This window comes from Corella eumyota, chromosome 2, assembly GCF_963082875.1.
Source record: "Corella eumyota chromosome 2, kaCorEumy4.1, whole genome shotgun sequence".
NCBI lineage: Eukaryota > Metazoa > Chordata > Ascidiacea > Phlebobranchia > Corellidae > Corella > Corella eumyota.
Window position 1 is genome coordinate 3,988,809 of NC_137491.1, and position 27,344 is coordinate 4,016,152.

Consider the following 27,344-nt stretch of genomic DNA (forward strand, 5'->3'; position numbering starts at 1 on the left):
CCGCCAGTGCATTATGTTTACACTTCTTCTCATTGACAAGGTATTTAGAGCGTAACACGCCGACGAAAACGCCAAACAGCGTTCTAATGCGAAGTGAAAATCACTAAAACATCACAAACAAAACTGTATTGAGCATTAGCATAAATTATTAGAAATACAAAAAAACTAAGATGTTGTCGTGATTAAAAAGTTTAATTAGTTATATCATCATTAATGAGCCTGTTTCAGTATAGTTTGTTATTAGTTATATGCTACTCAGGGTAGCCTAACTTTTAAGATTAATATTCTATAAAATCAAAAAAATAATAATAGCTAATTTTATTTGAGTTTTGTAGAAAATCGTTAAATAAAAACGTATTGAACAAAATGCAAATAACAAACAAAACCGAAGTCGCTCCAATTTTGGAAATAAATGAAAATCTGTCTCAATTAACTTTAAAAAAGGTTTGTACTCAGAATCAAAAAATATTTAATGTTATGTTATATATCTGTATTTAAATAATAATTATTTTGCTTGTAATAAAGATATATTTTGTTTTCATTCTTTTAAATGTCACTCAGAATACTATAAATAAATAATTTTTTGACTGAAACAGCGAAAGGTAAATATTAGGTTTATAACGTAGCAGAGAACAGTTTATATATTTTGAGTCTTCGTGCAGGCAAATCATGAATTGGGTGAAAGTGAAAAAATAAGATGTGAAGCACTAACTGAATTACGCCAACTTCTCGACGGAGCGTAAGTAGAACTAATTTTTTATGACTACTTTGTGTTTCAAATCCTAATTACAAACATTTTATCAGATTACAAAGAACTCCACAAAACAAATTGCTGAGAAAGATTAGATATGAAAGCGATCACTTTATCTTACGTTTCTTAAGAGCTAGAAAATTCAACGTTCAGTTGGCATTAAATCAAATAACAGGTAAGCTATATATTTGTGCCTTGGCTTATTTCTATAAGACATAAAAAGTATATGTTTGAGAAAATATTTTTTTTTAACATTTATTTTTTATTTAAATGTTTTTGTTTTTAGGGTACATCCGTTACCATGAAAAATATCCCGACGTAGTTAAGCCAATTGACATAAGTGAAGTTCGACAGAGAATTGAAGCAGGGCAACCCGGTGTGCTACCAAACAGAGCTCCGGATGTAAGTTTAATTGTCCAACTGTTACTGAATAACAAATAAACAAATAGGCGACAGTCTATTTTTATAGATATGTATATTTAATTAAAATGGAAAGTAATAACAAATTATTTTTAGGGCCGAGTCATTTTGTTCTTTAAAATAAAAGGCTGGAACCCAGTAGAATATCCCTTTTGGAAGGTAATTAAACGTTCTACTAGTTTTAAATCTAAACTTCTATACCAACAAGTATGATAAATATTTAATGTGTATACAGGTTATCCAAACGTACGTATTTCTTCTTGAACTGTTGCTACAAAGTCAAGAAACTCAGGTACATGGAATTACAATTATAGAAGATTTTTCTGGATACTCACTTTCTCAAATGACCGCCGTTGGCTTAAGTGACTACAAAAAGATGATAAGAATGCTGGAGGTATGAACACTGAACGCTTTTAACCTTCTGTACAATATTATTGACATTTAAATTATTGATGCCTCTGTTGTGTACTATTCCCGCACTTGCACCATCAATACCTTTCATAACAAAACAAGCCAATCAATAATATGTCAGTAACATTTGATCTAATACCTTTTTGCAGGGTTCGTTTCCAATTCGATTTAAAGGAATTCACTTTATTAGACAACCATCTTTCTTTGTTCAAGTTTTTAATTTAATTAAAAGATCGTTGAATAACAAGTTGCTAAATAGGGTAAGTTGTTTCGGTCGCATGTTGGTTGCCTTAGTTCTTTCTTGCCAATAACTGAAGGAAACTAATCAAATTAGTAAAGCAGTTACTTTTTTCCAATTTCTATTTTTAGTTAAAAAAAAAGCTTTTTTAGGTATATTTGTATGGATCTAACTTGGAGAAACTTTATGATGATCTGCCCAAAGATTTTTTGCCTCAAGATTTTGGAGGGTCAGCGCCACAATACGATGGCGTTTCATCTGCAAATTTACTCTTAGGGCCAGCAAATTAATACATTTTAAAAAGTACAGTAATAATCGTTGTCCGGTAAAATTGTGTTTTTTTAATTTGAAATACTGTGGCCGGCTCAAGCCATTAACGGCATTGCACTTTTGTAAATAAATATTTTACCTTATTATGCATTATAACGACAATTAAAATTTCGACCGTTGAGCCGGCTATCGACTGGTATCAATCAATTTCCCAAACACAAATTTTCGATGCAGATTTAACAAGCTTCATGAGTAAAAGAATTTTTAATTTAATTTCTATATCAGTAAGTTATGATGTAGCAATACTAAAAACATGGAACAACGCAGGCTAGTTCCAAGATTTAGAGCAACTTTGGGACGTGACTTACTAAAATAGCTCACTTATACTTAAACATGGTCTTGTAACGAATGACTTATAATGATTATAAAAAAAATAATTAATTTTTCTTTGTGTTTTATTTAAATTGTAACACATTGGCATGACATTGCTATAAACAAAACAGAACGTGTCAAAGGAAAACACGATTTTCTAAAAAAAAATAACAACCTTAATGAAGTAATGGAGGCCTTGTTTTTAATGCAATACACAATGATTTTGGATTTGTAGATTGTTCATAATATTTTGCCTAGATTGAGGCCTTCGTAGAAGTTTACAATTGGGTCATGTATTTTTTTCAACGATTTATTTCCGCTTTTTATTAAGTGCAAATGTTCGTTTTAAAAACAGATAGGCAATTTCGTTCTGCTGAACGGACGCCACCTAATAAGAATGGATTTCGACTTAACTTAAATTCAGACTTTATTTCCATAAGAATTAGCCAGAATTTTATATTCTTGTAAACAACCAACAACTAAGAACAGTTCTCAAAATTAAAAAAACTCGCTACAAAGTGATGATTTTCCGACGTGATTAAGGTTTGGGGATTTAAACAAAATTTTGTAGCTTCTGTCTTCAAACCGAATAATACCTTCCGAGAAAAATTTATTCTCAATTCTTAGGTTGTGAAATTTTTCGTTAAATTGGAACCTATTAAAAAACATTTTAAATGAAGAAAAATTATTGTATAAATATTTTCTACATAACCTGAAAACTATTTTAATTTTAAATATTTTAATTTTAAATTAATTTTTCAACCAAGCAGATAAAACAAATAAAAATGTAAATAATACAAATTTCATAAAATCATTTTTTCGTATTTAATCATTCGCAATGGACAACTTTACGGCCTAAACATAAAGTAACATATGTTACCCTAACCCAGTCTTAAGTTGACTTTCACAGTTTGAAATAAAATTGATTCTAATTGACAATAATTAAACTGGTGGTTAGGTGTTGGCTTAGCAGAAGTTACCGTTTACGATGCCCTACGCAAGAGCGTTAAAGCATTAAAAATCGAACCCAAAACCTTATGTAGTAAAGACGTTTTTAGCCACTAGTAACATTGGACTAGTGAAAGAATTTTATTTATCTACAAATCCTTATATTAGACAAATAAAAAATCTTATAAAAATAAAATCTTACTCATGTAGATAATCTTTAATTTAAAACTAACAAATTGCAGGAGCTTAGGATGTAATGAATAAAACAAGGAATAAAATTGTGAGCAAGTTAAACTATTGAAACGTTATATCTAAATAATTTCCTTAATGCTAAAGTGTATTCATGTATTCCAAGATAATCTAAAGCACCAAGGCAAAACCCAACTGAAATATAAAAGGTTTAAAAAAGAGGAAATTCAACTAATAATAAATTACACAAAGCTGTTGTCAAAAATAAAAGAAGTTCACACACAACAATTCTTTGAGCTTAAACAAACAGTGGTGTAAATAAAAGAGGAATATTAAATTTATCCCCACTACTCTACTGTACTAATACTTTAAAAGCAGTAACGTTACAACCCGATTACGTCACTAAATAGGCTTATGTCATTTAAAAACTGCATATGAAATTTTGTTAATCAAAATTTATTAAAAACGATTAACAATATTAAAATAAGGAAAAAAAATAAGTCTAAAAACATGAATAATATCGACAACAGAAAAGAATACGTGAAAATAAGGTTAAAAACATAAATAATATTAACAACAGAACAGAATACGAAAAAATATTGGTAAAAACATAAACAATATCGACAACAGACAAGAACACGTAAAAATAAGGCTAACAACATAAATAATGTAGACAACAGAAAGAAATACGAAAAAAAGAGCTGAGAACACAAATAATATCGATAACAGAAAAGAGTACGTGAAATTAAGGCTAAAAATATAAATAATATCGACAACAGAATAAAATACGAAAAAAATAAGGCTAAGAACACAAATAATATCGATAACAGAAAAGAATACGTGAAAATTAAGGCTAAAAACATAAATAATATCGAAAACAGAAAGAAATACGAAAAAAATAAGGCTAAGAACACAAATAATATCGATAACAGAAAAGACTACGTAAAATTAAGGCTAAAAACATAAATAATATTGACAACAGAAAGAAATACAAAAAAATAAGGCTGAGAACACAAATAATATCGATAACAAAAAAGAGTACGTGAAATTAAGGCTAAAAACATAAATAATATCGACAACAGAAAGAAATACGAAAAAAATAAGGCTGAGAACACAAATAATATTGATAACAGAAAAGAGTATGTGAAATTAGGGCTAAAAACATAAATAATATCGACAACAGAAAGAAATACGAAAAAAATAAGACTAAAAACATAAATAATATTAACAACAGAACAGAATACGAAAAAATATTGGTAAAAACATAAATAATATCGACAACAGCCAAGAATACGTGAAAATAAGGCTAACAACATAAATAATGTCGACAACAGAAAGAAATACGAAAAAAATAAGGCTAAGAACACAAATAATATTGATAACAGAAAAGAATACGTAAAAATAAGGCTATAAACATAAATAATATCGACAACAGAAAGAAATACGAAAAAAATAAGGCTGAGAACACAAATAATATTGATAACAGAAAAGAATACGTAAAAATAAGGCTATAAACATAAATAATATCGACAACAGAAAGAAATACGAAAAAAATAAGGCTAAGAACACAAATAATATCGATAACAGAAAAGAATACGTAAAAATAAGGCTATAAATAATATCGACAACAGAAAGAAATACGAAAAAAATAAGGCTAAGAACACAAATAATATTGATAACAGAAAAGAATACGTAAAAATTAGGCTATAAACATAAATAATATCGACAACTGAAAGAAATACGAAAAAAATAAGGCTGAGAACACAAATAATATCGATAACAGAAAAGAGTACGTGAAATTAAGGCTAAAGACATAAATAATATCGACACCAGAAAGAAATACGAAAAAAATAAGGCTAAGAACACAAATAATATCGATAACAGAAAAGAATACGTAAAAATAAGGCTATAAACATAAATAATATCGACAACAGAAAGAAATACGAAAAAAATAAGGCTGAAAACACAACTAATATTGATATCAGGAAAGAGTACGTAAAATTAAGGCTAAAAACATAAATTATATTAACAACAGAAAAAAATATGAAAAAATAAGACTAAAAACATAAACAATATTGACAACAGAACAGAATACGGAAAAACTAAGGCTGAGAACATAAATAATATCGACAACAGAAAAGAATACGTAAAAATAAGGCTAACACCATAAATAATGTCGACAATAGAAAGAAATACGAAAAAAATAAAGCTAAGAACACAACTAATATTGATAACAGAAAAGAGTATGTAAAATTAAGGCTAAAAACATAAATAATATCGACAACAGAAAAAAATATGAAAAAAATAAGGCTTGGCAAACATCATTAGGAAGTGGTAGCATCATCATCAGAAAATGGTGATAACATCATCATGGGTAGCAACATCATCAGAAAATGGTAGCAACATTATCAAAAGGTGGTAGCATTATCATTGGAAAGTGTTAGCAACATTATCAAAAAGTGGTAGCAACATCATTGAGTGGTGGTAGCAACATCATTGAATAGTGGTAGCAACAGTAAATTCGATAGTGGTAGCAACATCATTGAGTGGTGGTAGCAACATCATCAAAAAGTGGTAGCAACATCATCAAAAAGTGGTAGCAACATCATCGAAAAGTGATAGCAATAATCGGAAAGTGATAGCACATCATTGGAAAGTGGTAGCAACAATATAAGGGGGAGGTAGCGGTATCATTGGGGATAACAACATTATCAGCGAGGGGTAGCAACATCATCAGAAAGTGGTATTAACATCATTAGGACGCAGGGGTAGCAACATCATCGGAAGGTACTAGCAACATCATTAAAGGTAGTAACATTATCGTTACGCGGGGGGAAGGGGGGTTGGGATGAAACATCATTGAAAAGTGGAAGAAAAATTATCGGGAGGGTAACAACATTATCAGGATATGGGAAGGTAACAACATCATCATAATCGAAAGGGGTAACAACATCATCGGGGGGAGGGGGGAGCAACTTCATCGGAAAGTAATAGCAACAGCATCGGGAGCAACAACATGATCGAAAGGCAACAACATTATCAAGGGGAGCAACATTATTGGAAAGTGGTAGCAACATCATTGGGAGGCAACAACATCATTAAGGGTAGCAACATCATCGGGAGGCAACAACATCATCAAGGGGAGCAACATTATTGGAAAGTGGTAACAACATCATCAAGGGGAGCAACATTATTGGAAAGTGGTAACAACATCATCAGGAGGCATCATCAAGGGTAGCAACATCATGAGGCAACAACATCGGGAGGCAAGAACATCATCAAGGGGAGCAACATTATTGAAAAGTGGTAGCAACATCATCGGGAGGCAACAACATCATCTGGGGTAGCAACATCATCGGAAGGTAGTAGCAACATCATTAGAGGTAGCAACAATATCGTGGAGTAGCAACTTAACCATAAGGTGGTAACAACATTTTTAGGGGGTAGCGACATTATGTGAGAGCAACAACATCATTGGAAACGGGAAGAAAAATTATCGGGGAGTAGCAACATCACCAGAAAATGGTAGCAACAGTATTGGAGGGTAGCAACATCATTGGGGGTAACAACATCATCATGGAGGAGTAGCAACATCATCAGAAAGTGGTAGCAACATCATTGAAACGCAAGGGGATAACAACATCATTGGAAGGTAGTAGCAACATCATTAGAGGTAGCAAAATTATCGAGATGCGGAAGGGTAGCAACATCATTGAAAGGTGGAAGAAAAATTTTTGGGGGTAGTAACATCATCGAAAAGTGGTAGCAACAGTATTGGGGGGGTAGCGGCATCATTGGGGGTAACATTTTCAGGGAGGGGTAGCAACATCATCAGAAAGTGGTAGCAACATCATTGGGACGCAGGGGGTAGCAACATCATTAGAGGTAGCACCATTATTGGGACGCTGGGGGGGAGCCACATCATTGGAAAGTGGAAGAAAAGTTATTGGGATGGTAACAACATCATTAGTGGGGGAGGTTACAACTTCATCAGGAGTTAACAACATAATTAAAAGAGGCAACAACATAATAGGGGGGGGGGGGAAGGTGGGTAGCAACATCATCAGAAAGTAATAGCAACATCATCAGGAGCAACAACATCATCGGGAGCAACAACATCATCGGAAGGCAAATACCAAACTTTCATTTAAAAAAGGGATAATATTAGAAAATAATTAAGAAAAATTAATAAAAATAAACAATCTAAATTAATATTAATTAAATATTTAATCTAACAAACAAATTCTAAAGTAAGAAAAATAAATTTAAATACTAACCAACAAGTTATTAAACAAATACAAAAAAAAAAAAATTGGTCTTCTTCTCAAAACTTATTAAAACTTCAATTAACAACTACCTTATTTATCAGATCATCATCATATTCTCCAGATGTTCCTCTATACCTCATTAGATCCTCCAGGTTCACGAGATCGTCATCTGAAACCTTAAAAAGAAACCTGAAAAGCAGTTATCTATGTCTAATTAAAAAATAACATATAGTCTTCTTCTTCTAATTACAAAAAAAAATTAGTTAACATATTACCTTGTCGTTTAGAAGACTATATGTTACCCATCTTTCTCGATTAAAAGAGTGACATCATCAGAGGGTGACATCATCAAAGAGTGACATCATCGAAGAGTGACATTATCAAAGTGTAACCTAATCCGCAACACTGGATTGCATTAAGCACAATGTAAACAAAGTGACCTCAGAAAAATTGAAAAGAATTTAAAATGTTATTTGGTAAAATGTTAATTGTTGATTTAATTAAAAATACATAAAATTAATTATTTAGTTATACCTATTTATTGCATGAATACCAAACTTTCATTAAAAAAAGGGATAATATTAGAAAATAATTAAGAAAAATTAATAAAAATAAACAATCTAAATTAGTATTAATTAAATATTAAATCAAATAAAAACAAATACAAAACACAAATAAAAGCCTACTTATATATAGTAGGTAACTGATAATTAGTGGTTTTATAATTATTAGCCAACTAACAAATAGTTAACAAATCAAATAGCGGGCGTGTAGATTCCAGCTGATTGCACTCTAGTGCGCCAACAAGCGGTCGACTTTAACGTCTACAGAGCCCCATCTAGCGGATGGTAATGTAGCTACGGCAACTAAAGCGACGTAACTGACGTAACAACAAATGCGACGCAAACTGACGTGTAAAAACTGAAGTGACGCAAACTGACGTTACAGATGATGCGAACCGACTGAAGCGACGAACGACGAAAGCGACGAACGACAAAATCGACGCAAACCAAAGCGACGAACGAAGCGATGTGTTGCAACACGCGCACGAGCTAACGGCAACGTAAGACTGACGACCCTCCTTATTTAACTAGGCTGATCCTAGTATTAGGTCAATTGAGTATAATATCTGTAATAAACAATATCTTAAACATGACAAGTTTCGGCCATTGCCTTAAGGGTTAGAGTGTAGGCCTTTTATTAGGGGGAAGCATATAAATTTAGTTAGTAGATGTTTTACCACACAAACATTAATGAAAAAGCAGTCATTAAAATTAATTGTTAACATTATAAAAAAAAGCAAAATTAAAATATAATTAAAATTATAAAAAAATATGAAAAAAATCACAATAAAAATATTTAACCTTGTCTTTTGGAAGCCTATATGTTACCAATATCCTTACATATCCAATCAGATCATTATCATATTATCTAGATGTTCTTTATTTTTCATTAAGTCATTATCAGATCCATCAGATGTTTCTTTATTCCTCATCAGATCCTCCAAGTTCACGAGATCATCATCTGAAACCTTAAAAAGAAAGCTAAAAAGCAGTTATATAGGTCTAATTAAAAAAAATTTAGTTAACACATTTACCTTGTCCTTCAGAAGACTACATGTTACCTATCTTTCTCGATTCCTCATCAGATCCCCCAGGTGTTCCTTCATTGTTTATTAAATCATCATCAGATCGTTCGGATGTTTCTTTATTCCCTATCAGATCCTCCAAGTTCACGAGATCGTCATCTGAAACTTAAAAAAAAAGCTGGAAAACAGTTATCAATGTCTAACTAAGAAAAAAATTTAGTTGACATTTTACCTTGTCGTTCAGAAGACTATATGATACCTATCTTTCTCGATACCTCATCAGGTCATCCATTCTTAGTCAGATCATGATCAGATCCTTGAGATGTTCTTCTATGGATTACCAGATCCTCCAGTTTCACAATATTATCATCTGAAACCTTAAAATAAAAGCTGAAAAGCAGTTATCTATGTCTAATTAAAAGAAAAATTTAGTTAACACATTTACCTTGTCGTTCAGAAGACTACATGTTACCTATTTTCCTCGATTCCTCATCAGATCCTCCAGGTGTTCCTCCATTGTTTATTAAATCATCATCAGATCGTTCGGATGTTTCTTTATTCCTCATCAGATCCTCCGGGTTCACGAGATCGCCATCTGAAACCTTAAAAAAAGCTGAAAAGCAGTTAATATGTCTAATTAAAAAATAATTTAGTTAACACATTTACCTTGTCGTTCAGAAGACTATATGTTACCTATCTTTCTTGATTCCTCATCAGATTATCATCAGATCTTCCAAATGTTCTTTTATTGATCACCAGATCCTCCAGGTTCACGAGATCGACATCTGAAACCTTAAAAAGAAAGCTAAAAAGCAGTTATATATGTCTAATTAAAAAAAAATTTGTTAACACATTTACCTTGTCGTTCAGAAGACTACATGTTACCTATCTTTCTCAATTCCTCATCCGATCCTTCAGGTGTTTCTCCATTCTTCATTAAATCATCATCAGATCCTTCCGAAGTTTCTTTATTCTTTATCAGATCCTCCAAGTTCACGAGATCGTCATCTGAAACCTTAAAAAAAGCTGAAGAGCAGTTATCTGTGACTAATTAAAAAAATAATTTAGTTAACACATTTACCTTGTTGTTCAGAAGACTATATGTTACCTATTTTTTTCGATTCCTCATCAGATCATCATCAGATCCTCCAAATGTTCTTCTAATGATCACCAGATCCTTTAGATTCTCGAAATCGTCATCTAAAACCTTAAAAAGAAAGCTAAAAAGCAGTTATCTATGTCTTATCAAAAAAAAATTTAGTTAACCTATTTACCTTTTTGTTCAGAAAACTACATGTTACCTATCTTTCTCGATTCCTCATCAGATCATCCATTCTTTGTCAAATCATCATCAGATCCTCCAAATGTTCTTCTATTGATCACCAGATCCTCCAGGTTCACGAGATCGACATCTGAAACCTTAAAAAGAAAGCTAAAAAGCAGTTATATATGTCTAATTAAAAAAAAATTTGTTAACACATTTACCTTGTCGTTCAGAAGACTACATGTTACCTATCTTTCTCAATTCCTCATCCGATCCTTCAGGTGTTTCTCCATTCTTCATTAAATCATCATCAGATCCTTCCGAAGTTTCTTTATTCTTTATCAGATCTTCCAAGTTCACGAGATCGTCATCTGAAACCTTAAAAAAAGCTGAAGAGCAGTTATCTGTGACTAATTAAAAAAATAATTTAGTTAACACATTTACCTTGTTGTTCAGAAGACTATATGTTACCTATTTTTTTCGATTCCTCATCAGATCATCATCAGATCCTCCAAATGTTCTTCTAATGATCACCAGATCCTTTAGATTCTCGAAATCGTCATCTAAAACCTTAAAAAGAAAGCTAAAAAGCAGTTATCTATGTCTTATCAAAAAAAAATTTAGTTAACCTATTTACCTTTTTGTTCAGAAAACTACATGTTACCTATCTTTCTCGATTCCTCATCAGATCATCCATTCTTTGTCAAATCATCATCAGATCCTCCAAATGTTCTTCTTTTGATCACCAGATCCCCCAGGTTCACGAGATCGTCTTCTGAAACCTTAAAAAGAAAGCTGAAAAACAGTTATCTATGTGTTTTTAAAAAAAAATTAGTTAACTTTTTACCTTGTCGTTCAGAAGACTACATGTTACCTATCTTTATTGATTTCTCATCAGATCCTCCAGGTGTTCCCCCATTTTTCATTAAATCATCATCAGATCCTTCAGATGTTTTTTTATTTCTCATCAGATCCTCCAGGTTCACGAAATCGTCATCTGAAACCTTAAAAAAAGCTGGAAAGCAGTTATCTATGTCTAATTAGAAAAAAAAAATTAGTTAACACATTTACCTTGTCGTTCAGAAGACTACATGTTACCTATCTTTCTCGATTCCTCATCAGATCCTCCAGGTGTTCTTCCATTCTTTATTAAATCATCATCAGATCCTTCAGATGTTTCTTTATTCCTCATCAGATCCTTCAAGTTCACGAGATCGTCATCTGAAACCTTAAAAAAAATCTGAAAAGCAGTTATCCATGTCTAATTAAAAAAATAATTTAGATAACACATTTACCTTGTCAGTCAGAAGACTATATGTTACCTATCTTTCTCGATTCCTCATCAGATCATCACCAAATCCGTCAGATGTTCTTTTATTGATCATCAGATCCTCCAAGTTTAGGAGATCGTCATCTGAAACCTTCAATAAAAGCTGGAAACCAGTTACCTATGTCTAATTAAGAAAAAAAATTAGTTAACACATTTACCTTGTGGTTCAGAAGACTAAATTTTACCTATCTTTCTAGATTTCTCATCAGAGAATCCATTCTTCGTCAGATCATGATCAGATCCTCCAGATGTTCCTCCATTCTTTATTAAATCATCATCATCAGATCCTCCAGATGTTCCTGTATTCCTCATTAGATCTTCCAGGTTCATGAGATTGTCATCTGAAACCTAAAAAAGAATGCTAAAAAGCAGTTATCTATGTCTAACTGAAAAAAATAGGTAACAATTTTACCTTGTCGTTCAGAAGGCTATATGTTACCTATCTTTCTCGATTCCTCATCAGATCCTCCAGATGTTCCTTCATTCTTCATTAAATCACCATTAGATCCTCCAGATGTTCCTTTTGTTCCCCATCAGATCCTCCAGGTTCACGAAATCGTCATCCGAAACCTTAAAAAGAAAGCTGAAAAGCAGTTATCAATTCCAATTAGAAAAAAAAATTTAGAAAACATATTACCTTGTCGTTCAGAAGACTATATGTTACCTATCTTTCTCGATTCAAAGAGTGACATCAGCAGAGGGTGACATCATCAAAGAGTGACATCATCAAAGAGTGACATCATCGAAGAGTGACATTATCAAAGTGTAACCTAATCTGCAACACTGGATTGCATTAAGCACAATGTACACAAAGTGACCTCAGAAAATTGAAAATAATTTTAATGTTATTTGGTACAATTGTTTATTTTAATTAAAAATATATAAAATTAATTATTTAGTTATACCTATTTATTGCATGAATACCAAACTTTCATTAAAAAAAGGGATAATATTAGGAAATAATTAAGAAAAATTATCAAAATAAACAAACTAAACTAATATTTATTAAATATTTAATCAAATAAACAAATTGTAAGGTAATTAAAAGGAATTAAAACACTAACCAACAAGTTATTAAACAAATACAAAACACAAATAGAAGCCTAATATATAGTAGGTAACTGATAATTAGTGGTTTAATAATTATTAGCCAACTAACAAATAGTTAACAAATCAAATAGCGGGCGTGTAGATTCCAGCTGATCGCATTCTAGTGCGCCAACTAGCGATCGACTTTAATGTCTACATAACTCCATCTAGCGGATGGTAATGTAGCTACGGCAACTAAAGCGACACAACTGACGTAGCAACAAATGCGATGCAAACTGACGTTTTAAAACTGAAATGACGCAAACTGACGTTACAGCTAAAGCGAACCGACTGAAGCGACGAACGACTGAAGCGACGAACGACGAAAGCGACGAACGACGTAAGCGACGAACGACGTAAGCGACGATCGACGTAAGCGACGATCGACGTAAGCGACGATCGACGTAAGCGACGATCGACGTAAGCGGCGCAAACCAAAGCGACGTGTTGCAACACGCGCACGAGCTAAAGGCAAAATAAGACTGACGACCCTCCTTATTTAACTAGGCTGATCCTAGTATTAGGTCAATTGAGTATAATATCTGCAATAAACAATATCTTAAAAGAGTGTAGGCCTTTTATTAGGGGGAAGCATATAAATTTAGTTAGTAGATGTTTTACCACACAAACATTAATGAAAAAGCAGTCATTAAAAATAATTGTTAACATTATAAAAAAAAAGCAAAATTAAAATATAATTAAAATTATAAAAAAAATATGAAAAAAATCACAATAAAAATATTTTACCTTGTCTTTTGGAAGCCTATATGTTACCAATATCCTTACATATCCAATCAGATCATTATTATATTCTCTAGATGTTCTTTATTTTTCATTAAGTCATTATCAGATCCATCAGATGTTTCTTTATTCCTCATCAGATCCCCCAAGTTCACGAGATCGTCATCTGAAACCTTAAAAACACTGAAAAGCAGTTATCTATGTCTAATTAAAAAAAACAATTTGGTTAACACATTTTACCTTGTTGTTCAGAAGACTACATGTTACCTATCTTTCTCGATTCCTCATCAGATCCTCCAGGTGTTCCTCCATTGTTTATTAAATCATCATCAGATCGTTCGGATGTTTCTTTATTCCTCATCAGATCCTCCGGGTTCACGAGATCGCCATCTGAAACCTTAAAAAAAGCTGAAAAGCAGTTAATATGTCTAATTAAAAAATAATTTAGTTAACACATTTACCTTGTCGTTCAGAAGACTATATGTTACCTATCTTTCTCGATTCCTCATCAGGTCATCCATTCTTCGTCGGATCATGATCAGATCCTTGAGATGTTCTTCTATGGATCACCAGATCCTCCAGTTTCACAATATCATCATCTGAAACCTTAAAAAGAAAGCTGAAAAGCAGTTATCTAAGTCTAATTAAAAGAAAAATTTAGTTAACACATTTACCTTGTCATTCAGAAGACTACATGTTACCTGTCTTTCTCGATTCCTCATCAGATCCTCCAGGTGTTCCCCCATTCTTCATTAAATCATCATCAGATCCTTCAGATGTTTTTTTATTCCTCATCAGATCCTCCGGGTTCACGAAATCGCCATCTAAAACCTTAAAAAAAGCTGAAAAGCAGTTAATATGTTTAATTAAAAAAATAATTTAGTTAACACATTTATCTTGTCGTTCAGAAGACTATATGTTACCTATTTTTCTCGATTCCTCATCAGATCATCATCAGATCCTCCAAATGTTCTTTTATTGATCACCAGATCCTACAGGTTCACAAGATCAACCTCTGAAACCTTAAAAAGAAAGCTAAAAAGCAGTTATCTATGTCTAATAAAAAAACAATTTAGTTAACACATTTACCTTGTCGTTTAGAAGACTATATGTTACCTATCTTTCTCGACTCCTCATCAGATCATCCATTCTTCATCAGATCATCATCAAATCCTTCAGATGTTCTTCTATTGATCACCAGATCCTCCAAGTTCACGAGATCGTCATCTGAAACCTTAAAAAGAAAGCTAAAAAGCAGTTATATATGTCTAATTAAAAAAAATTTAGTTAACACATTTACCTTGTCCTTCAGAAGACTACATGTTACCTATCTTTCTTGACTCCTCATCCGATCCTTCAAGCGTTTCTCCATTCTTCATTAAATCATCATCAGATCCTTCCGATGTTTCTTTATTCTTCATCAGATCCTCCAAGTTCACGAGATCGTCATCTGAAACCTTAAAAAGAAAGCTAAAAAGCAGTTATCTATGTCTAATTAAAAAAATAATTTAGTTAACACATTTACCTTGTCGTTTAGAAGACTACATGTTATCTATCTTTATCGATTCCTCATCAGATCCTCCAGGTGTTCCTACATTCTTCATTAAATCATCATCAGATCCTTCAGATGTTTCTTTATTTCTCATCAGATCCTCCAGGTTCACGAGATCGTCATCTGAAACCTTAAAAAGAAAGCTGGAAAGCAGTTACTTATGTCTAACTAGAAAAAAAAAATTAGTTAACATTTTATCTGGTTGGTCGGAAGACTACATGTTACCTATTTTCTCAATTCCTTATTTTAATATTATCATCATCATCATCATCAGTGTCATCTAAAACCTTAAAAAGAAACAAACTAAACCGACGCAAACTGACAACTTTACAACCAAAGCGACGCAAACTGACGCACGTAAACTGACAATGTTATGATTAAAGCGTCCGACGTAAGCGACAAACAACGAAAGCGACGAATACGACGAACAACGAAGGCGGCGAACAACGAAAGCGAGAAACAACGAAAGCGACGCAAACTAAAGCGACGAACGGAGCATTGTGTTGCAACACGCGCACGATTTCAATTTAAAACAAGCGTTAAAAGCTAGAGTGTAAGCCTTTTTCAGGATGAAAACATGTAAAAGTTGTACAATGATAAATAAATTTATTATCTATTTATTATATATATTTTTCGAAAAACAAGTATCTCACCGGTATGCTTAAGAAATCACCTTTTTATTCTTTTCCTCACAGCTCATCAAAGCCTAAATTTACAACTACCTGAGGCCCACATCTAACTCTTCAATTTTTCTTTAAATCACCGTAGAATCGCCTAATTAGTACCTATTCCTCGTCAGATCATCATCAGGCACTCCCTTTATGCGAGATCGTCATCTACAACTGCAAATAAAAACTGGGGGCAGTTAATATGTCCAGTTAGGTATTATTTATTTATACGCTTTTAAATAGTGTTGTTTACTAAATACGCAGACTGTTAAACGCAATTCGTCAGACATTAAAACAACGAATGTATCGATACGCGCACGATCCTACCCCTAATGCACTGCATAAGCAGATCAACAACACCATATAAACTATAAACATTTTAAATACTAATAATAATAAAATAATCTACTTAACTCGATTTGTTGAAGAAAAAGATGGCTTCGTTCTAAAGACGCTTTCGACCTGGCTTAAACTCTTAACTTAGCTAAAACATAAAACAAATATCCTGAACGCTGTCTAACTTAAACTTAATGGCGGACAAGCCGATCCAAGAAGTCAAGTTGTGACGTCGGTTGTGACGTCAGTTGTATTCATCCGCAACGCATTATGCTAAAGACGTATAAAAAAATAGTTTCTTAACTAATTAAATTTATTAAAAAACTAACAACGTCGTTATTTTACAAAAAAATTTAAAATAGAAACTTTCATTAATTTTAAATATTTAATTAAATATTAGCTCTATAAACTTACTACTAAACTGTATACCACATGTTTTAACACAAAACCTAAAAGCGTTTCTCTTAAATTCTGCGCTTCGCTCAAATTCGGCGCTGATTGCCTAAAACAAATTACGCTTTTCTTTGGTAACATTTTATAAACTTTTTACCACGACCTTACTAGTCGGGTTTATTTTTGTTGTAATAATTATAATGGTTCGAAATCTTAGATTCCAAAACGTATTATTATTGTGAATATTTTTATTATAACTAAATACGTAATAGTTGATATATTAATTCAGTTAATATTTCTAATTAAGTAATGTTTATACATACATTTATTTATTAATAGAGAATAATTTTAAAAACTAGATTTATTTGATAATAAAATATGGTTCGAAATTGTTTGATTATTTTTAACTAACATCTATTTGGGCAAATAAAGATATTAACTAGATTTGAACAAAAAAAACATTAAGTAATCGCAAATGGAGCACAAACTACGGGATAAAGATTTTATACGACGCTCACAAGAATTTACAGCGCAGAACAATACAAACCGAGTAATATATAACTATCGAATGAATGTTTTTTGCGGAATATTATGGAGATTCAATAAAATTTATCATTTGTATTATCATATTTTATCGATAAAACAAGCAATTAATATTCTAAACAACCAAAAATTTCTTTTTAATCTTTTTTCAAGTAGAATTATAATATCATAACGAATAGTTCAATAAACAAGTGTTAAAATATATTTAAAAAACAAAAAAAACTTTTACAGACATTTAACTTATAATTTTAACCAATATTTTTTACTTTAACACGGACAGCGAAAAATACGATATTTGACATCGACCAGAACGCTATTAAATCATTTTAGCATTAAACTCACACTGATCCATTATTTTATAAAGAAACTAAAACAATTAAACGATATTTAGCTAGAGTTAAAACATCATTTTTAATAGCAACATACAGAATAATAATACCAAAAAACATATTAAAATTTCAGAAAATTTAACACATTTTTATTTTATAAATATAAAACTCAAAATAAGTTTTTTTTTTATTTTTAATAAATATTCAACAACAAAAAATAGCAAAAAAAATAGGGTCATGCCTGTTTCAAACGTTTGCAAAGAAGGCATGACCCTATTTTTTTTGCTATTTTTTGTTGTTGAATTTTTAAACTTGCTGTTTTGTAATAACTTAATACGTAATACATTGATTAATTAGTTAAGTTAATATTTTTACTTAAGTAATGGTTATGCATATTTTTATTTACAGTAACGATTAATTTTTAAAATAATCAAATAATTTCGAACCATATTTTATTTATTAAATAAATCTAGTTATGTCTTGTTTTTTTACTTTCAGTACCATTGTATTTATTTACGCAAGTCTTGGTATAACTAAAACATAAGCAACTGTTATGGCGAGTTAAAATATTTATTTCGGCATTGAGGTAATAAATGGAATGAAAATTTTAACCTAGCATATTATTACAAAAACAAAATTGTCTTTAAAAAACGTACAAAATAGAACTGAGGTATCTGTTCAATTGTCTATGAAGATTACAAAATTTGATCAACTTAAATCGTTATTGGCTATATTAGTAAATCTTGTATAAAAATCGATAATAAATAAATACGATTTTGCCGGCACTGCCACGATATAAAACACGAAACGATCTATAATAGTAATATGCTGAAATTGCAACAATAATACAGTGAGTAACAAATTAATAACATCATACTGCTATGCTGAACAAATATAAGCATAGGTAGTCTTAAAAAAGAAATAAAAAACAACCTAAAACACTTTTAAAAAGTCAGTTTTGTATAAAACTATTTTAAAATAAAGATAAAGTTTTGGATAAGATTTTTTTTATGCTGTTTAATATTTTGATTGGCAACTACGTGCAAACAAGACACCACTATACTGGGAAATCAAATGGTTTGGCAAGAAGATTTTCCCATAGCTAAGCACTGAGACTATATTCAAAACCAAGTGTAACGTAATGTATGCTGGATTGTACAATTAAAGAGAATACCCAGGATTGATTAAATTCCACACAAAGAAGGCCTAAACGTGTATACAATTGTAATTGTAATACATATGGACATATCTCTTGTACACATTAAACAAGTAAACTATCTAATGCCTCCATGGTGTTTAGCGTTAAACGGACTTTCTTGTTAAAATGCTGGTAAAAGGATTTTCGTTAACTGATATACCACGAAAGCAGGAGGAGACTTTAACGCATCTTTTATGACGCAAAACGAGTCCTGCTGGACAGTGACAACCTGCCACGCAAGGTCGCTGTTTGCAGCGTTCATTTCGTTCTTGGTTTTTGAAGTTTCTGTCAAAAATTTTTGTTTATAGTTTACTTTCACAACTGAAATTTGAAAGCCAATAAACAAAAAAATCCAAACATAAAAAAATATTTTAATCGTTTTTTTTGCCATTAGGTGTAGTAAAAAATAAAACAGAATTAAAAAAAATTAAAGTGAAGGAAGAATAAAAAAATGATATTCCGACATACTTGCAAGTAAATTTGCAGCGAGGACCACATGAAGAAAATATTTTACCACGACGACAAATTTCTAAACAAAAATAGAAAAAACAAATTTATATCTAAGTACTACAACAAAACATGGTTATTTTTTCTATAAGCAATTTTTAACATACTTTTGCAATATTGATTTTTCTTCCATCTTATTTTTACACCTTGTCGAGAGCAAGCACGTGTGTAAGCCTTCATCGACTCACATGCACATTTTCTATTCTTCGGACATTCACATACGTCCGTTAAACAAGACCTACGCAAATTTAAGGTAATTAAAAATGTTGAATAAAAATTACTTTATTATTTTAATATAAAATTTATAATTTATTATTAAAAAAAAATTGTGAATAAAAACTGTGCCGAAAAAATTCATTTTTTTGTTCTGCCTAATGTTAATTAAGAAATACAGCTGACTTACTTATAATATTCTGTTGGATCAACAACATTATAACAAGGTCTAAAAGCAGCACTTTTAAAAATAATACACTTCTTTCTGGATTGATATTTTGCGTAAACGCTTTTACAGGGCTGGGAGACTCTAAAAAAGTGTGAGTGGTTTAATTTAAAGTGTCAAAAAACCTACAGAAAATTTTAAACCAAAAAAATACTTACGACAACTTATTTTGTCGTGTGCAATAGTCGGTTCCTTTTCCTATTCTCCAAGATTCCGCAAATTGATATTTATCTAATTTAAAGAGACCGTCTCCCCCGATAAAATCGTCTTGGGGAAACCCGTTATAATTTCCACACATTCCGCACAATGTTTTTTTGTAAGGCGACGACGCCCCGACCTCAAGATAACTAACCCCGTCCCAGTCCAAAGAAATACCTTAATAATATTTAGAAAAAAAATTGTAAATATCCAAAGCAAAATATGTAATAATTTTACTGTCTTTACATACCCCTTCTGGTTCGAACTTTCACTATTTCTCTTTCTTTCACTACAGTAACAGTTTGACTGATGTACGGTAGCGCCATCCTTCGACCATTTATTTTTACAACTAAATGTTGATGAAGAGATATTTCCATTTCGGCCATATTGACTAAAACAAAACAAAAATATTGAAATACATAAAAGCTAAAACGAGTAAGTAATGCAGAAAAGTATGGATACCTGATGCATAGAGACGAAGGAACACACTTTTAGTCCAAGCAAAATAGAAAGACTTTTTTGCGTCGTTTTGAACGAGCACAGAAAAATTTTTTTCCAGGCAATCTTTGGCCAACATATATCTACAATCTCCCTGAAAGTTAAAAGGGCGACCATCGAATGTCCTGTAGTGAGGGTCACCGAAAACTGCACAAATTCCGGGTTCTGCAAAAATAGAAATAAAATTATATTAGTAAAATTTTAGGGCGTTAGATTATTACTTCATTTAAAAATACATACTTGGAATGCAGGACATACAGCAATTCCCTGGTACTTTGTCCAAAATTTGGCCCTGAAACCCCAAACAAGATATATTTAAGCTTCAAGTATTATGTTTAACCATTTACTTAAACATTTTAAACAGATTATAAGAATGAGAGAGTGTCTTACTTACCGATTCACACGTTGCGGGATAAGGTGCGCAACTTTCTGTTGAACAATTAATGGTTCCATTCTCACAATCACACTTAAAACATGGATCAGGTCCTGGTCTCCACATTTCGCCATGCTAAATTAAGGTGTTGTTATTTTCTTTACTTTATTTTAGGAAAGCATTTTTTCCTAGACTATATTTTTAAAAAACAGCTCAAGGTGCGCAATTTGAATCTTTTTACACGACTAGTTGTTTTCTTACCCGCCTAACAAGTTCCATACTATCTGTACAGTTCTGCATCATATCTTCTGGACACATGGGGCAGCATTGAGAAGGTAGAAATACAAATTCGGAAGGAGGACATTTTGGTCGCATGGGACAAGTTTTAACGTCACATACCACAGTACCCGACTATACAAAAATGAATAAAAATTTTTGTTATATCACTAAAAAAATGTTACACGTGGGAAAAAAATTAAATATTTAGTTTTTAAATACACAACAATTATCAATATAACATAAAGGTTTGTATTAAAAAATACAGAAGACAATTATTGCCTTTTTTACAGCACAAAATATAGCCATAACTAACCATGCATGTACATGTGGTGCATTGATCTACAACAATTACTTCAAGGTCCAATAAAATTGTTCTACGAAACCAACAACCTCCATTTCCAAGTGGATATACTTTTCGACTTTCTAAACGCAGCAAAATATTTGTTTATAGAACATAACCATTGGGCTTTTCATATAGTTTTTATATTGACTGACTTAAACCTAGAAAGTTAGAAACTTGCAATAAATTTCAAAGAAAGTTACCTACACATACCGAGCAACAACCATCTTCGCCTATTTGTGACATTTCACGTTCACATGCCAACACTGGACAAGACTTATTTAAACACGTGATCATTCCGCCCTAAGTAACAAGTTTAAATATCATAGTATTGAAAAATATTTAATCTTGAAGTGGAGGTAATGATCAATTAATTTTTAAATTTTAGTTTAACATTAATAGTATATCTGGAGTTCACCCACTTGGCATTTGCAGGTAACACAACGTTCATCTTGTAACAAAAATTCATCTCCTTCTTCATATTTGACTTGATTATAAGTGCAACCTAAAACCACAGTAACTTTAAGATTAATATTAAAAATGGCGGAAATTTTTATTCAAAAACCGGGCATTTGAAAGGTGCTTAAAGTATTAAGGGTTGTCCATAGAATTATTAAACCCAGAGCAGTTTAAGATTCCATAACTTGAAAAGCTTTTTGATCATTTCTAAGCATAGCCAAACAGTTAAATATTTTTAAGTCTAACCACAGTAAGTCGTTGTAGCATTTTTCATGCTGTGTTGGATTGGCGCTTGTTATATTAAGGCTTACAATACAAACAATGATCTATTATGCCCTTGTTTGTTGTGTATCTTAGCTAAGTTTAAATCTCCTTAATTCAAAGAGATTTATAAAGGTTTAGTGTCGCATAAACCATGTCGCTTTAAAGCGGTACTACACTTTGATGTTTCAAATTATCATTTTTGATGTTCAAACGAAAGAAAAATGTTAAAACATTTTTAATAACCACGAAATATTTTTAGGTTTGCTATCTAGGCAATCTTCGATTTCTAACTTGTCTAAATGTTACCTTAAATCGTAATTGTAATTTTACCTTCGCATCCTGGACAACAACTTCCGTCAGTGGGCGCCACCGGGTTATTGCATATAGAATGACATTGCTCATTTGTTCGTGTTAAAATTCCATTCTAAATATAATGCATCCAAAAAAAATATTAGATATCCAAAATTATTGGCAGAATAAAATATTAATTTTAATTTATATAAAAAAAATCGCATACTTACAAAACAGTTTGAAATTTGGCAAGTTTTATTATTTTGTTCCCATAAGTTCGATGATATATATTTATGTTCATTAACTGAGCATTCTACAAAAAAACAGAAAAAGGATCAACAATTAAAAATAGCAAGATTTAGTGACTGAATGCAAAACAAATCCTAAAATTTAGTATTTGCAGACAGTTTTAAATTTCGTCTAAAACCTAAATATAATTTTGACCACATAATAGTTTCGATTTTTTCTGCACCCAACAAATTTTAACTTTATTTTTTTATTTGCGGCTAAATTTATTTTATTTAAAAAAATCCTGCGACAAGTTGGAACCATGAACAGGATCGTGATAAACATCTCTCCTATAATTTTCTCTCATTTAGGATCAAAAACTTATTGACAATTTCGTAGGCTAGACATAATTCGACCAAAAACATTAAAAAACATAGTTTATAACATTTTAAAATAACACAAATCTGCAATACAATGTGCAGGATTAATTTTTATTAATAATAAATTTAATATTGAAAGTGGGTTAAGAAAAAAAAAAAAGTTTAATCTAACTCAGATAATATCTCAGAATAAAAGTCTAATACAAAACGGGGTCGCAATTATGCTATAGTAATGGGGAATTATTCTAGTTAGCCTGCGCAATAACAAACTTTAATATATCGAAAAATCGTGTTTGGGTCGCAATAGAGAAAAATTTAATTGCTTTTTGCGAGTTATTTGCGACTGAATTGGCGTCTTCAGTCTATCAAGCATCCGACCAAAAGTAACTCGATCGCAAAATAGATTACGAGATATGGTAACATTACTAACACACCGTTTATATAGAGATTTTTACTCCTAAATTGTTTACGCTACTTAATTTAATTATTAGATAAACAAACAGTAACATATTTGCTAGTTTAATTTATGGAATTTCTATATAGTGAGTTGTAGGGGCAAATGTTTATAGAAAGGTTATATTATAAAAAGATATGTAACTAGTGATGTTTAAATACCAAAATTAATATAAAAAACAATTAAAAAGCGAAAAAATATCATCATGGTCTTAATTTAAAATGATTCTTAAAATTTTTAGAAAAATGTCGGGTCCTTGTAAATATACAGCACTTAACTTACCTAGACATGAGGGGCAACATTTATCAGATGGGTGAAAATAAACATTACATTGTAGTTCTTCGCACGTTTGTACAGGACACTTTACATATTGATCCTAAAAAATAAAATATTTTTATTACACAATTTTTTTTACTAAGTAAACGTCAAACTTTTATAAACGCACTGAATTGATTTTAAGTAAAAAAAACGATTAAATTTGTGTTTTTCTAATTTAAATCCCTTAAATAAATAAAAATTGTCAATACTTATCTAACAGCTGCTCTCTAAAAAGGTTTAGTACATATTTTAAGTCCACACATGAGATTATGCATTAACGGGTACTCGAAATTTAGCCCCTTACTTGACGGAAAAGTGAATAAAATCTAATACAACAAACTTATAAAAGTGACAGCGGAGCATAACCTACACTTAAGTGGGAGTAACAGTAAATATTGGGATTGAGTAAAAATTGATTTGGGTAAAACCTGTTGGGTTTAAATGATCAACGAAAACACTTTAAGTACGTTGAACATTTGCGTAAAGATTTAGTGAGCAAATAAGTAAAGTCAGTTGTCCATAAACATTACCAACTGGTGTGCATAAATAATGGGCCCAAATGCAAAAGTATACGCTGGTAACAGAATATAAAATAACACCATTTACAAAATAAAATGTCTTGCTATGTCTAAATTTAAAATATTTCAGACATTTTTTCGATTTTTTTTAAATTAGGAAAAAAATATAAAATGACTTACAATACAATAACACGAAGAGTAGCATGGATCATCAATGACAAGAGACACATTCACAATTCCTCCCTCATTCCAGCACATATGTTTCATGCCTTAATAAATTATACCAGTTAAATGTTATTCTATTTAACTACTTTATTTATTGATAAACCTACTTTATGGTTCGAACATCTATTTTTAGTTTTTTTATGTCAAGAAGACCGGGTTACTTAGGTAGCCGCCTTAGAGTTACGCAACTTTGTTTGTTTTTACGGTATGTAAAATAAATGTTAAAAAGAATTTTTATGAGAATTCCTTTGTTCTAAGAGAATAGGATTATCCGGAGTTAAATTTTAAGTTTGGGTATTACTCGAAATCCGACAAGATAGTTCACGAGCATAAATAATCGTTTGTTTGATCAGAAGATTAACTCTTGTCTCGACTTTTAGTAGGTTTTTAAGTTCAAAATATCGCAGCGGAATGGAATGCCCTATCGTTTGATTGATAGTAGGGTTGCGACCTACTAAGCGGGTGTTTAAAACTTAAAGGTTTAGCCTTGCGTGTATGAGTAATTGACAGCATGACATTTCTTACAAACTATTTCCAAAAAAGTTAATGAATCGACATACAAAAAAATTAATTTATAAATACTTAGAATCGAATACATGTGTACCCTTTAACATGCATTTTCTTTATGTATTTAAACGTAAATCCAGTCTATATTTAAACTGTTCTATTTCGAGCTCTTTAAAAGCGCATCAATCTGACTGGTGTCGAGAACTGAAGTGGTACATGAAACTGTAATCAAATTATAAGTGGACTGTGTTTACGGCATGCCATAACACTATTGTGTACCATCAAAATATAATACTACAAGTTTGTCCTATGACCATCGGACAATGAATTTCAAGAACAAAATTGCTCCGTAGGGTCATAGGCCAATATTTATCGACCAAAATACTCAGACTAGCAGGCGCTTTATGACCGACAGGGAATCTAAGTAAACAATATAAAAAGTTGAATAAACCCGGCAAGATAAAAACAAGGCCAAATTTGCCGACAAAATTCGAATGCTATTAGATCTGTATGATTGATAATGACATAAATAGCCCCTTGTAAATTGCTGATTAGACTGGTCAGATAGAGTATATATAAACTCAATTTTCTGATTGTGTTTCTATAGAGCTTAGTTTGCTGCCAAGCGTTTACGTAATAAATTAAAATTATATGGAGTAGAATATTTACTTTGTGTTGAGGATTTTTTTCCAAGAAAAAATTCAAACCACAAGCAAAGTTTAAACTTACAATTAAAGCAAGATAAACGTCTAATTAAGTTCGCGATAATAGATCGAGTTTTTACTTAAAAAAAAAAACAGAAAAAATGCCTATAGCAAAGGTCGTAAATTAATTTAGAAATTATTTAAACTTACCTGAAATAAATGAACTATTTGCAGGTTGCAGCAAAAGAAGAATTAGAAAAAAATATAACGACCAATAGAATGCACCAAAACTTTTCATTCGAGTGTCAAAATTTGCTCGGACACTAAGGTCGTTATTTCGCCGGAAGTACAGGCGACCTTGGCCGGCAGAATGAGGATCAGGTTCACGATGTACAATTTCTTTTCGGTTGATTTCAGTTGGGTAATTGAAAACTGGCATAACGACAAGGCCTTGATTCCATTGATAGTCGGACGAAGATCGTATCAAGATAGACTTTCGAGAAAACCTTACAATTAACAATTAGTCTTCGCCTCTTTTTATCACGATGAGGTATTCTCATTTTCCTAAGTCACATATCGTATACATTGCAACACTTTTCTACGACAGTTAAAGTGCAAAAGCCTACGACCCTGACAAAAACATAAGTAAAAGTGAAATTATATACAAAATGACAAGCGCTAAATTACGTCTTTTTTCTCGCAAATGCAACTGATCCCTGGGACGGGTCAATGCGCCGTACAAGACAACAAACAGCTCTTGTTCCAACGCAAACAGTTCAAAATTGTATGAACCATGTCACTTCGCAAAACTCTCGTCGGGATCAGGAAAACAATTTCCGGTGAGCGATACAAAATCCCCCCGTTCAAGGTGGTATAAATATCTCTCTTCCCTGAATATAAAACCGGCGTGTTTCACTCACCGACCTTTCTCGACAGCCGACCCCTCCTCAAATAGTCTTTCCCTGCATTTTTGACTTCTTTTCTGTTATTGGTCGGGTCTTTTTTTTACAAAACAAAAAACACGGCTAAACAACTGCTGTTATTATGATACGCGTTGTTGGAAATTGTATTAATTCCTTTGGTTTGAGAGACAACCTGTAGATTGCCTTCTTTCCGCGCGAAAGAGAATTTAGGCATCCTAAGTTACGCGAAAAAATATTAATCGTTCGCATTTACATTACTTTCATGGATTAGTTATAGAGAGCGGGTGGCTCACGCTGACAACATAAACTTTGTGGTTTGACGACAAATACCAAATTGACTCAAGACGTTACCTAACTACAAGTATAGGTATAGTAAACAATCTGAACAGATTTATATCGTTAAAATCGACTCACCGATTTTGCGAGTAAAAAAATACATATTTTCTAAGAGAAGGATGAGCAAAGTACGGTGTTCGTTTTAATCAAACACAACATTCGTGGGAACAAAATCGACAAATAATCATAATCAAACACAAATCATATCTTCCATCAAGTTACCTAACCGAGTACGTCAAAAGTCCATTTAGTTCCTGCCCACCAG

The 27,344-nt window shown here is 31.7% G+C and overlaps 2 protein-coding genes across 2 annotated transcripts; one reads left to right on the top strand and one right to left on the bottom strand.

The window, feature by feature from the left end:
- The first annotated feature begins 339 nt into the window (after positions 1-339).
- On the top strand, positions 340-2,110 carry LOC145743477 (retinaldehyde-binding protein 1-like). Its single transcript, XM_082561443.1, has 8 exons — positions 340-444; positions 663-739; positions 805-926; positions 1,038-1,153; positions 1,268-1,330; positions 1,407-1,565; positions 1,732-1,842; positions 1,973-2,110. The coding sequence occupies exons 1-8, from the start codon at positions 367-369 to the stop codon at positions 2,108-2,110; spliced, it is 864 nt and encodes a 287-aa protein (XP_082417569.1). The 5' UTR covers positions 340-366.
- A 7,168-nt stretch (positions 2,111-9,278) lies between these two features.
- Positions 9,279-26,259, bottom strand: LOC145741421 (BMP-binding endothelial regulator protein-like). The gene is made up of 22 exons (XM_082559013.1): positions 26,031-26,259; positions 24,625-24,713; positions 23,891-23,984; positions 22,777-22,859; positions 22,586-22,679; positions 21,955-22,037; positions 21,736-21,835; positions 21,506-21,615; positions 21,175-21,324; positions 20,935-21,048; positions 20,781-20,832; positions 20,505-20,705; positions 20,293-20,433; positions 20,009-20,219; positions 19,809-19,928; positions 19,513-19,643; positions 19,367-19,427; positions 19,059-19,183; positions 10,968-11,129; positions 10,341-10,502; positions 9,604-9,620; positions 9,279-9,398 (listed from the first exon to the last, which is right to left on the bottom strand). Exons 1-22 carry the CDS (start codon positions 26,257-26,259, stop codon positions 9,279-9,281), a joined length of 2,649 nt encoding a protein of 882 aa, XP_082415139.1.
- Positions 26,260-27,344: the final 1,085 nt, after the last annotated feature.

Excerpts from the sequence above, each read along its gene's own strand:
- LOC145743477 (XM_082561443.1), top strand. The coding sequence starts at position 367 with ATGCAAATAACAAACAAAACCGAAGTCGCTCCAATTTTGGAAATAAAT. Across the intron at positions 740-804 it reads CGCCAACTTCTCGACGGAGC|ATTACAAAGAACTCCACAAA; the intron begins GTAAGTAGAACT and ends ACATTTTATCAG. Across the intron at positions 1,566-1,731 it reads AGATGATAAGAATGCTGGAG|GGTTCGTTTCCAATTCGATT; the intron begins GTATGAACACTG and ends ACCTTTTTGCAG.
- LOC145741421 (XM_082559013.1), bottom strand. The coding sequence starts at position 26,259 with ATGCCAGTTTTCAATTACCCAACTGAAATCAACCGAAAAGAAATTGTA. Across the intron at positions 19,644-19,808 it reads GATCCAACAGAATATTATAA|GTCTTGTTTAACGGACGTAT; the intron begins GTAAGTCAGCTG and ends AAATTTGCGTAG. Across the intron at positions 11,130-19,058 it reads AGTCTCCTCCTGCTTTCGTG|TCACAGATAACTGCTCTTCA; the intron begins GTATATCAGTTA and ends TTTTTTAATTAG.